Source organism: Hyperolius riggenbachi, chromosome 2, assembly GCF_040937935.1.
Source record: "Hyperolius riggenbachi isolate aHypRig1 chromosome 2, aHypRig1.pri, whole genome shotgun sequence".
NCBI lineage: Eukaryota > Metazoa > Chordata > Amphibia > Anura > Hyperoliidae > Hyperolius > Hyperolius riggenbachi.
Window position 1 is genome coordinate 465365473 of NC_090647.1, and position 12764 is coordinate 465378236.

Sequence of the window (12764 nt, forward strand, 5' to 3'; positions counted from 1 at the left end):
GTTTTCGGTGGAGGTCACTTGCCTTTAAAAGGAGAATAGTTTATATTCACACAGAGCAATACCGAAGCAACCCTGAAAAAAAAAGTTAAGATACCCATGTAGAGGTATCTAAGAGCCTTACTGGTCCTCTCTCCGTACCCTTCCCATCCACTGCTGTCCACTCGTTGAACTTATTCGACCAAATGGTCGAAAATGTCTTCAGGAGTCCTTGCATGCCTGAATACTTCCGTACACTAGCCCACCCATACTGCGCATGCGCAAGTCTAGCCCCACACATGTGCAGTATGGATGGGCTAGTCTTCAGAAGCACGTGGGGATGCAAGTGCTTATGAATGCCTTCAGAAGAGTCCCTAAAGCATGGAATTTCAATGAGGGACAGTGATGGACCAAGAGCATGGAGAGAGGACTGGGAAGGCTCTATGGAATCCAGAGCCTTCCCTTTACATATGCAAGTATCTAACTTTTTCCCCTAAGGGTCTGCTCAGATTTGCTTTAATAGAATTTACCCTACTCATTTGTAGGTTAGGCTTTAATGTATTCTTGAAAGGAAAGTATGTTCTGTTTTGAATGCTTGCATCACTTCCTCCTTTCATTCTGCTGTTTCTTGTTGATATAAGAGAAAGGTAGGAATGTTCCTCTAATGATTTTCCAAGAAGAATGGTAACAAGCTTGGTTGCAAATACATTCAATCGAATGTGGCTCTTACCTTCTCTGGACAGAATTCTGCATTGTTTTGCCTTAGTTTGCCTGGTCGACCTCTGATGACTGCATAGCAGAACACAGTAATAACCATCACAAACAGGAAATAACTGGTGTCCATCAGATGCAGATTGATAAGGGAGCGGTCATCCTGTAACCACAGTAAAAGCAGGCTGTGAGAACTGTAGTGTGGAAGCAGATCACAGTCACATGACATTTCTTATGATGCCATCACAAATGCACAAGAATGCTGAATACAAAAGGTTTGGAGGTTTTTGAGAGCACACCCATACTGTCAACACAAGTGTTCTGAAAGAACTCTCCCTTCCATTTATTTCCTCTCACCCCTTACTTTATTTTACCTGCCCAAAGACAGTCGGTATTTTCTGAACTGTATATTTTTAGGCTCCTATGGCACAAGTAACTATTCAGAATCAGTCATGCTGGTGATCACAAGAATGTACTCACAAGTCACTATTTGCTCAGAATCCATCTACTGTGTAGATGAGACTACATATAGCAGTACTTTGGGCTCCAGGGTTAATGTTAGGCACTAGGAGCAAAGGGTTAATGTGAGAATGAGTGCGGGGTAGGTGTATAAAATATCAGTAATTTAAGTGTACCGGTATTTTTACCAGCGGCACCAGCCAGTGCCCAACTCACGCCATGGCGCGGCAACACGTACACATTAGCTAGGCCAATCTTTAATAGTATCTCTCAAGCAACCTGAAACTACATTTCTCTGCCAATGCCAGATAACTGAATACTACAGTTAAAATATTTTTTCCTATACAGCAGGCTTAGATAAGAGTTTAAAAACATTTCATTTAAAAATGGTGCACTTGTACACAAACTTCTGCACCTCGAAGGATTGTCAAGGTGATCAAGTTTGCGGATAATGCCACCAGGTCCCTTGGACAAGAGCAGCAAACAAGCCTACTACCAAGAGATTGAGAGGATCTGCAACTAGTGTAACGACAATAGACTTGTCCTCACCTAGGCAAAAACTGTTAAACTGGCCATCAGCTACAGAAATAAAACCCCTAAACTCCCCTCTGTTCTCATTGAGGGCTTCAAGGTCGCAAGAGTCCCCAGCATTTGCCTCCTGAGTACCACCATCTCCAGCGACCTAAGGTGGGAAGGTAACGTCTTTAAAACACAGAAAAAGGCCCAACAACGGTTGTTCTTCCTGCGCCAGCTGAAAAAGTTTGCATGTCTTGCGCCCTTCTGACCCACTTCTACTCTGCCAAGTCAATTCTTTGTTCCTCCATCACTGTATGGTTAGCGAACGTCTCTGCTAGGGACAAGCTACAGAGAGTCAAAGTCACCAAGAGTGTCATGTGCACCAATGTATGTGTTTTTGCCCATGAAGGTCTGCAGTGTTGCCAAAAAATTCTTTGTACGTTATCCTGTACTTGTTGAATACAATCTATTCTGATTCAGACATTACAAATATAACAGGTTCTCAGCCAATACTTGGGCCCCTTCCCCACTTGTGCTCATTGGGAAACTGATGTGCAAACCATGCACGGCATTTCCGTTAAGATTCTTCAGTAATGCAATTGCAATTCATCTATTACAATGAATAGAAAGCACAATGCGTTTGTGTATTTTCATTGGCAGCCATGCGATTCCTCTGTAAATTGCAACGCATGGATGGGAACATCAGAAAGTGCAGTCTATGCTCTTCTGATATCCCTGCAGATCGCATAGCAGCATAAAACTAGTGCGGCAAGGGGCCTTATAATTTCATATACTGTACCGTCAAATGTTATGTGTTGCTGCCCCTTAATGTGGAATCACATTACATGCTATTTTCATCAAAAAGGTCCCCAGTACTCTCCTGCCGTTATTACAGGCTCTGTCTGTTAATAGCCTAGATCAACTTATTAGTATAGTGCTGTCTTATCAAAATCTATTCAGATAAAGTACACTGCCCTTATCGAACAGCCTGCTGACAGATATAATAGAGGGAAGTGGAGGCTTTCCATTGTGAAGATTAAGCACAGAAAAACTTGCCATCAATTTGTACAGCACTGAACAGAAGGACTGCATTCTTCTCAGCAATGCTTGGAGTTTCATGTTAAGGAAAGTATGAAGCCTAATAAAATAATTCTATTTACCTGCTACTTATGTAAAGCAATATCACCAGTGCTGAAACGCAGCATTCCCGCAACAGAACGAGGGCTTTATACCCTCAAATCCCCGGACCAAGAATCGGGGAGCGCTTCCTATAAGAGGCAGAGCTTTGTGCTGTAGCTCTGCCTCTACTGGAGTCAATCTCCCCCTCTGTCCGCCCCTCTCAGTCTTCCTTCACTGAGAGGAGCAGGTAGAGGCGGAGATCCGCATGCAGATTGACTTCAGTACAGGCACAGCTACAGCGCTAAGCTCTGCCTCCCCGGGCAGCAAAATCCATGACTTGAGGCGGCTGGGGACACAGAGCCATGTCATTAGGCAGAGAACATGGCTCTGTGCCCCATATGCCCCCCAAAGATCCACCTCGGGTTCTCTTTAAGAGCTGCGCGTGTGCATAACGCTCTCAGCAACAGAAATGCAATTAAGAAGGCTCATGGCCTGGCTGTATATGCGTGACTTACAGATATTTTTGGAGATATTTTGGAGGGGGCAGCGGCACACCGGAGTCGGCTGGAATCATGGTGAGGGACCAGATAAGACTATAGGGGGCTGGAAGAAGCCCCCAGTAAGTTAAACCACATTCTCTCCCCCGCTTAGTTCACCCTTTACTCACCTCGGTAGGGGGGAGCCTCTGGATCCTATCGAGCTTCCCCCGTCGTCCTGTGCCCCACGGCGGTCTCGCTGCAGCCCACGGAATGCACAGCCGACAATTTGTCAGGCTGTGCAATAATTACATTTTCTGGCTCCAGCAGGGGGCGGTGTTGTGGCTTTCCGCTTAGAAATAGCCAATCTCTGTCGGGTCCGCTCAGTAGAACGGACCAACAGAGATCGGCTATTTCCGCCTATCTCCAAACGAAGAGCAGATGCTGCGCCTGCGCTGGAGCCGGGAAGGTGAATATTTACATCCCCGCCATTCGGGGAGCCTTATTGCTGCCACCGTGGGACACAGGAGGATGGGGGAAGCCTCGATAGGATCCGGAGGCTTCCCCCACCCTAGGCGAGTACCCTCCCCCCAGGGGAACTTTAAGTTACAGATTTTCTTTAAATGTCTAAACAACTGTCAACAAAAGAGAGTACAGATCTAAGTAAAGAATGTCAAAATTCTGCCCAATTAGACCTTTTCCCTCCCAGGGGTCATGTTACTCAGTGTTACAAGGTCTCGGTGTGAATGGGGAACAGGTGTGTTACATTTGGCATTATTGCACCCACACTGACTACTGGTCACTGGAAGTTCAACGTGGCACCTCATGTCAGAGAACTCTGATGGTCTTAAAAAATTATTGTTCCTCTACAAAAAGATGGCTTAGGCTCTAAGAACCAGTGTTGAAAATAAATTGTGAGCAAACTATAACACAGTAATATTTCAAGCAAGAAATAGAAGTGTTAGCACAAAATTTCTTGGATTTCTATCACTGTTGCAGCAGAAATGTCCTACTCTTTATTTATTGCATGTATGTAGATTGTGGGTGCTGGTGGCAGCATTGCTATTGACATACACAACCATCTGATTGGTACCCTCCAGAGTTATTAGTGGATTCCTTTAAAATGAGAAGGCTCTTGATATTCATGCTCTCTATATAGGCACACAGATCCCTTACAGTTGTACAAGTGAATTTATACTTTAACTCCCTCCCTGTTTGTATAAGTGACAGATTTTCACCTGGCTCTTGTGAATTAATGGACACATGAAGTGAGAAGAACATAGAGGCGGCCATATTTATTTACTTTTAAATACCACCTCTGCTGATCTATTTGGCTGCAATAGTGCATGAACACCAGATTCTGTCAGATCTGACAATGTCAGAAACACCTGATCTGCTGCATGCTTGTTCAGGGTCTTCGGCTAAAAGTATCAGAGGCAGAGGATCAGCAGGGCTGCCAGGCAACTGGTATTGCTTAAAAATGAAACAAATATGGCAGCCCCCATATTTCTCTCACTTTAGTTGTTGTCCTTTAATAAAAATATATTTGTGAAATGTCTATATGTGCGCAGGTGTCCTGAGTGTTTATTTACACTATGTGCAGTGCTGTTCAATATGATGCATTTGCACACTGCGTGCAATCCACATGTAAACGCGCAAGTCCATTGACTTTCATGTTACCGTTACCAGTACAGAGTCCTGTGCATTATTGTGCGTCCCATTCGATTTCCCATCGGAGTTGTATTGTGTTGCGGCCACTGAAGTCCACACTACAACATGCTGCTGCACATGCTGTGTGTCAGGAAACGCATTCAAACGCAATTTTGTGCACATGTTTTCCAGCGCATGGCAAGTACAACAGGGTATAGTGCAGACTTCGGCAACACAATACAACACAGAAGGAAATGGTGTAGTGCAAATAAGCCCTCTTTTCTGACCATGAATACAGAATTCCTGACCCCAAAAATGTTTAGTTATGATAAAGAGTCACTGAATGCTCTGCAGGAAACTATAACCTACGACATCCAGTGGTGTAGCTAAGGAGCTGTGGGCCCCGATGCAAGTTTTACATTGGGGCCCCCCAAGCACTCTATAAACAATTGATACGATGCACCAAAACCTGCCAATGGAAACTACAGTGTCAGAAGTGCAAGAAGGAGATGGGGAACAGTTTGTTAATGATTACCAATATTCAAAGTATCTATAGAAGTGATTATTATGAGCACAGGACCAATAGAGAGCAAATAATGCAGTTGAGAGAGGGCCCTACTGGCCCAAGGGCCCCTGATGCGGTCGCAACCTCTGCAACCACAATTGCTACGCCCCTGACGACATCATAAAACCATTAACTCACCTCTGGAACTATAACAGTGAGCTTAGGATTTAAAGCATGGTACACCTTCCCGATGGCCCCCTTATAACACCAGAAAGGGTTATAGTCCTGTGCGTACTTCGTCCCAGAGTCTCTGGCAGTCGTGAAGATTTTATACCACAGGGTGGCATTGCTGTATGTTTCAGGAATGCAGTGGGGTGGTTGCCTGCATATAAAAAAATAAAAAAAAAAACCAATATTTACGTCACTTTTTACTGAGCTATAACTGGCATGGTATGACTGACTTTAATGGAAAATAGGCTGCTCACACAGTGACTGGGAAGACACCGCTCACTGCTGTCACAGTCATACAAGTGGTAAATACCACCTGCTCACAGTGCCCATGGAGGATACAGTCATCTGAGTTCCAGGCTGCTGGCAAAGTGAACGTTATATTCATTTCCTCATGGGACTCTCTGCCTTAGAGGGGGAAACAAAAAAAGTGGTATAAATAGGCAGTGTTCAAATAGCAATAAAAGCAGAACAATAAAGTAAGATGAGAAAAAAAGCAGAAAGGTCACACCCAAAGAAGCAAGACAGAGCCAATATTACACTTTCTTCATGGACAGAAAACTACAGACATTACTGATGCTCTCTGGGGTATAAGAGAACCACATCAAGCTTTGTGTCAGGTGGAAGGTTCAGGTTTTAACTTATAACCTCATATCAACTATAACTGTGCAGCAAAACCATCTTTGTAAACCTCACAATAGTACTTTCTTTAAATGACCAGGCCTTTCTTAAGCTGTCATTCAGCTGTTTGGTTAGAGGAGCAAAAATGAACACCTTACCTGTTTCTACATATAGAAAAAAAAATAGCTGTTATTTGTAAAACCCTAGTTTAGGGCCGGCACTTAAAGGTAATACATTTACATGCTACTTACAATTTCACTTTGTAATTTTTAGGGCCGGTTTAGGACAGACGACTACCAGGGGCTGTGAACGCTGTCCACCGCTTCCCGCATTGAGATGAATGGTAGCATTCCTCTCAATGCGTTTACCACTAATAGCGATCGTGCAATGGTCGATCAAGTTTTGCGAGCCATGCCTATAACTGCATTCGCGGTTCCATGTCCCCCTAAGGCTCAAAACACAACAATGCTACTTTGGAAACCAATGTCAAACGCTTTTCTGCTCAAGAAGCGTGCGGCAGGGACAGTGTTTGCACCGTAGTGGGCAACCCAGGTGGGTAGTGGACTTTATTTCAGGTCTCTGGAGTCTAATCAATTTTTGGGTAACTGAAGTCTGAAGTTTCATAAATGGAGGAGTCGGATGATTTTGGTACCAACTCCACAGCCCTATTAAAGGGAATGTCCAAGCAAAATAAAAAAATGAGTTTCACTTACCTGGGGCTTCTACCAGCCCCATGCAGCCATCCTGTGCCCTTGTAGTCACTCACTGCTGCTCCAGTCCCCCGCTGGCAGCTTGCCGACCTCGAAGGTCGGGGGGCGCATTGCGTACGTTTTTACGCATTCCCGCTAGTGCAGGAACATTAACACATACATTTTTACGCATTACTGGTTCAATGCGTAAAAATGTACGCATTAAACCAGTAACGCGTAAAAATGTATGTGTTAATGTTCCTGCACTAGCGGGAATGCGTAAAAACGTATGCAATGCGCCCCCCGACCTCCGAGGTCGGCAAGCTGCCAGCGGGGGACTGGAGCAGCAGTGAGAGACTACGAGGGCCCAGGATGGCTGCATGGGACTGGTAGAAGCCCCAGGTAAGTGAAACTCATTTTTTTATTTTGCTTGAACCTTCCCTTTAAGTGTTGGACTATAGAGTGGAGGAGTCTGAGTAATTTTGGGTACCTGGAGTTGGAGGTTTCATAAACTGAGGAGTTGGATGATTTTTGTACCGACACTACAGCCCTGGTAGTGGACAACGAGACCTCAATGGCTGGAAGAAGCCCCAGGTAAGTAAAAATCAACTTTTTTTCCCATTAAGTTCAGATATATTTTAAAGTGACCCTCTAGTGCAGGCAGGCTCGGACTGAGCCACCGAACCACCGATGGTCCCATCGGTGGGCCCCGACTGCCCCGCCTCCTGGGGGCCCCAGAGCTAAGGAGGGAGGGGGGCACAGCTTGGAAGGGGGAAATTGGGCACAGAGCGGCGGGGAGGGGGGGGGGGGAAGCCTCCCCCCCCTCCCTCACCTAGGGGCCCCCCCTTCCACGCACCCCCCTCCTCCAGAAGTGCAGCCAGCAGCGAGCGGAGAATAGCTACAGAGCTTCAGATGATGCTAGCTCCGCTCCGCATGCCGCTGCTGCCCTGCTGGTCTCTGTCTCCTGTAGTGACGCTGTCCAATCACGTTCTCGCAGTACTTCCTGCGAGAGCGTGATTGGACAGCGTCACTACAGGAGACAGAGACCAGCAGGCAGCAGCGGCATGCGCGGAGCTAGCATCAGTAAGCTCGGTAAGCTATTTTCCGCTCGCTGCACTTCTGGAGGAGGGGGGTGCGCGGAAGGGGGGGCCCCTAGGTGAGGGAGGGGGAGGCTTCCCCGCTGATTTGTGCCCGCTGACACCCCTTCCAAGCTGGGGGGTCACTTGCATTGTGTGGGGGTATCTGCAGCCAACCTGATTGCATTGTGTGGGGGTATCTGCAGCCAACCTGATTGCATTGTGTGGGGGTATCTGCAGCCAACCTGATTGCATTGTGTGGGGGTATCTGCAGCCAACCTGATTGCATTGTGTGGGGGTATCTGCAGCCAACCTGATTGCATTGTGTGGGGGTATCTGCTGCCATTTGACTACTTTATGAATTATCATGAGGCATGTAACTACTTTAATATTTTATCTAAAATGTATCTTGTCAGACCTAATCTCTGTGAATAACACTGCTACTTATTTTGTTTTGTATTTATTTATTTTTTTAAGTCTGCCCATGACTCATCATGACCACGGCGATGTTCCAGTGCGTGGTGACACCCATTAAGTTTCGCCGCGGCGCGCGCCGCATTTAGACATATCCCTATTGGAGACTGTCCTCAGAATTGCTCAAAATCTATTCCCTACCATAAAGTCATGCAAAATTTCCAGAGTACATGTGTATGTGAGCCCAAAATGGGGGGGGGGGGGGGGGGGGGGAGGCGGGCCCCAGGCTGAAATTTCCTTGGTGGGCCCTTGGTGTCCCAGTCCGACCCTGAGTGCAGGGATGTCCAACTCCAGTCTTCAAGGGCTGAGGTCCCCACACCTTTTTGTCACAGCTCAAATGAATGCATGGGACTATATCAGGACAAAAGCATGGTTCATCCTGTAGAACACATTTCACCATTTCTCTGTCCACCCTAAACACTGGCATGGATATGGCCCTGGAGGGCTGGAGTTGAATATACCTGTTCTAGTGAGTCATTATCCCCCTACCTGGCAGTAAGTCTGCATATTTTACAGCTGTACTAGCCATATTCTACATTCCTGCCCTGGCCACTGCACCAATGCTGAGACCAGGCAGATGTCAGATGGGGAGGAAGACAGCAGACGAGTCATAGTCAGATTCTGATCCAACACTGGAGACTCACCAGGATTCAGCAGAGCCTTAAAAGGTCAACTGGAGTAGAATATTTCCTTTTAAGCAATACCAGTTGCCTGGCTATCCTGCTGATCCTCTACCTCTAATACTTTTAGCCATAGACCTTGAACAAGCATGCAGCAGATCAGGTGTTTGACATTATTGTCAGATCTGACAAGATTAGCTGCATGCTTGTTTATGGTGTGATTTGGACACCAATGTAGCCAAATAGATCAGCAGGCCTGCCAGGCAACTGGCATTGTTTAAAAGGAAATATGGCAACCTCCATACCCCTCTCACTTCAGTTGTCCTTTAATGCCTGCATTACATCACATGATCTGCTGCAACAGTGTAATAAAAGCCAACAGCACTAATTTCATGCAGTGAAGTCCTCTGAATTCAGCACATCATTGCATGACTTCTATAGCATTAGGTTGGGACACAGAACTGGAATGTAGGATCTATGAAGTATGGAAGATATGTAACCTGATGTGTTTTATTGGCACAGAGATCAGCATTTTGCCAAATCTGTACTCTATAACCTACCAGGTCATTAAAAAAAAATAGAATATATCTGAACAAAACAAGAAAGTGTAAATAAAAAAACAAAAAAAAAACAAAAAACTTTAAAACAAGCACAAGTTTTTTTGCAAATACAATTGCCTAGAATTGTCCTATATACAACTTAGAAGCTTACGTATACCTGAAAGCCCAATCTGGTGACCCAAGATGGTGGAGCTGAGATGTGTGATGTTTCGAGAGTAGCCTCCAAAAGGTCTCAGTGGATCCAATGTGAGTGTAACCGCTACAGAGATATTGATGGGTCCAGTATCTTCCAGTGCTTGGGGGGTCTGCGTGGAGGACCTGGCCTGGCCAGTAGTCACTGTACTCTCTGGCGGGCTGGTGTCATTTAGAATATGCTTCAATGTTTCATTCTCAGATATACAAAAGTCCAGATTATTAAATTTTAGGAGAAAGGTGTTCCAGTCCTACAAAAGTGGAGATTACAGAGATTAATATATACTGTACTTGACGGTCCTGTAGCAAGGTCAGAAACATGATGGATAGGCCTATGAACAAGGTCAAGAGAGTGGCGTAATATTGCACTGGGAGAGACAGAGCAAGTGCGCAGACCAAGCAGCACCTGAGGGGTAATAAAGGAATGAAAGAACCTAAAGAGCTTCTAAAAGGTACTTTTAGAGAGCTGAACAACGTGCACAATCATAGTAAATGATGTTTAAGATACATGTTTGTACAGGAAACAAACAAACACTCTCAAAACAAATTGTGCTAAAGAGCATACAGTAGTTGTAAAAGTTGTAAAAGATTACCTTTCGCCAAATTACAGTTCGCTAAATGTATCTTTAGTGCCCTTATACTTGTACATCATTTGTATAGCAACATAGAATATATTGGTGCTTTCTAGACCTGTAATATAATACAGTTGAAATCAACCTGTCGAATATCATATTTACAAATGCGCGGCCCCAATGTTAACCTCCCTGCCGTTCAATTTCCCCAGGATTTCTGAGCAAAAAGTGATCCAATTAAATTTTCATAACTTTTTTTTTCCTTTAACCTCCTTGGCGGTAACCCCGTGTGTGACACGGGGTAAGCCGCCGGAGGGTGCCGCTCAGGCCCTGCTGGGCCGATTTTCATAATTTTTTTTTTGCTGGACGCAGCTAGCACTTTGCTAGCTGCGCCAGCACTCTGATCGCCGCCGGCCCCTGCCCGATCGCCGCTATCTGCTGCGGCGCGCCCCCCCCCCCCCCCCCCAGCGCTGCCTGGCCAATCAGTGCCAGGCAGCGCCGAGGGGTGGCCCGGGACTCCCAATGACGTCCCGACGTCAGTGACGTCATCCCGCCCCGTCGCCATGGCGACGGGGGAAGCCCTCCAGGAAATCCCGTTCTATGAACGGGATTTCCTGATCGGAGATCGCCGAAGGCGATCGAAGCGGGCGGGGGGATGCCGCTCAGCTCGCTACATGATTTAAAAACTGCTGCGCTCCCTCCTGGCGGTATTTTTCATACCGCCAAGGAGGTTAACTTGCCAAAATGTGTCAAGTAAGGGTCTAGTATAGCATGCAGGAGAGTATGGACATGTATGCACCTCAATACTGTTCACAGCATGTTTTGTATGGACGTGTATAACCATCAATACTGCTAGGGAGGTTAAAGGGAACCTGAACTGAGTAAAATTATTTAAAATAAACACATGAGGTAACTTCAAATGAACATTACGTAGTTACCTTGCCATAAGTTCCTCTCAGAAGCTCACTATTTTTTCTGAAAATTATCCCTTCCAGTTCTAACAACAGTTTGTCAGAACTGAAATTCTTCAGTTGCTGTCAGTCAGTTGCTGTCAGTTATAGCTGAGAGAACAACGGATGTGCCAGGTAATGTCCATGTTTCCCTATGGCTCAAGTGGTCAATGTTACAGTTTAACAGTGTGCTGACCAGGAAGTGGTTATGGGGCAATGGCCAAAATGGAGGACGGAGAATTACATTGATCACAGTGGACAAACAGGATGCAGGAGAGGAGAAAGAGGTTGAGGAGCATACTGCACGGGAGGCAAGTATGACTTGTGTATGTTTATTTTGACTTTTAATTTTCAGTTCAGGTAGGGTCCCGGGCAAGTGGTGGAGGACAGCATGGAGGCTTGAGAGCTCTCTGGAGGATTCCAGAGGCTTCCTTCTCGTTAGATAAGCATTTACAGCAAGATCCCCAGTGTCTGGCACAGGCAGGGATTGCCTGTTGCCGGATACATGTGCTCGTCGGTTGCTTGCGCAACTGGCCAAAAATAACACTAACGTGCAGAAGAAGGAACACCGGGCACAGTCTTCTATACTTCCTGTAGTTCCCAGTGGCTTTCTAACTGTGTACAGGTCCCGGCATGTCATATGACCTGATACAGGTCACGCGACTTGCAGGGACCTATAAATGGATGCAGGGAAGCCTGTAGAAGCATAAGTGTAATGGTAGGTACACACTGAGATTTTCTGGCAGATTTACTGTCAGAGCGATTATTTCCAACATGTCCGATCTGATTTCGATCGATTTCTGAGCATTTTCCGATTGATTTTCGACTGTTTTCAGTTCACACCTATCGGAAATCGATCTGAAATCAGATTGGACATGTTGGAAATAATTGATATGACAGTAAATCTGCCAGAAAATCTCAGTGTATACCTAGCATAAAAGGACGTCACCTGGAGGATCAGTACGTTTCTGCTGTGCCTAAACGCTTCACATTGCAAAAGTTCAGCCCCTGAAAGCATGCCGGTTAGTTGAGATTTCCGTATGCCCAAGTTCCGGATAACAGGGACTTTGCTGTACTTTTTTTGGGGGGTGGGGTGCCTCTGAATACATGAATACATTTTCTGACATGCCAAAACCATGGGCTGTCACTTAACCTCTTGACGACCAGCTAACGCCGATTGGCGTAAACTGGTCGTCTGCGGGTTACCATGGAAACGGCCGCTCGATCGACCTTGACCTTTCCATGTCAGTTCACGGAGGGTGTCTCCGTGAACACCCGGAGAGCCGCCGATCGCGGCTCGCCGGCAAAATGTAAACACGCGGGGAAGAAATCCCCGCTGTTTACATCACACGGCGGTGCTGCGCAGCAGC

At 46.0% G+C, this 12764-nt stretch overlaps 1 protein-coding gene across 2 annotated transcripts in view; it reads right to left on the reverse strand.

Annotated features, from left to right (window-relative positions):
• TMEM248 (transmembrane protein 248) overlaps nt 1–12764 on the reverse strand; it is a 71922-nt gene that overhangs the window by 7358 nt on the left and 51800 nt on the right. For both annotated transcript variants that reach the window (XM_068270171.1, XM_068270170.1), the window contains exons 3-6: nt 9838–10123; nt 5898–6048; nt 5611–5794; nt 707–850 (exon numbers count right to left, since the gene is read on the reverse strand). In XM_068270171.1, the coding sequence (XP_068126272.1) occupies nt 707–850; nt 5611–5794; nt 5898–6048; nt 9838–10123 (765 nt within the window). The remainder of the gene's footprint in view (nt 1–706; nt 851–5610; nt 5795–5897; nt 6049–9837; nt 10124–12764) is intronic.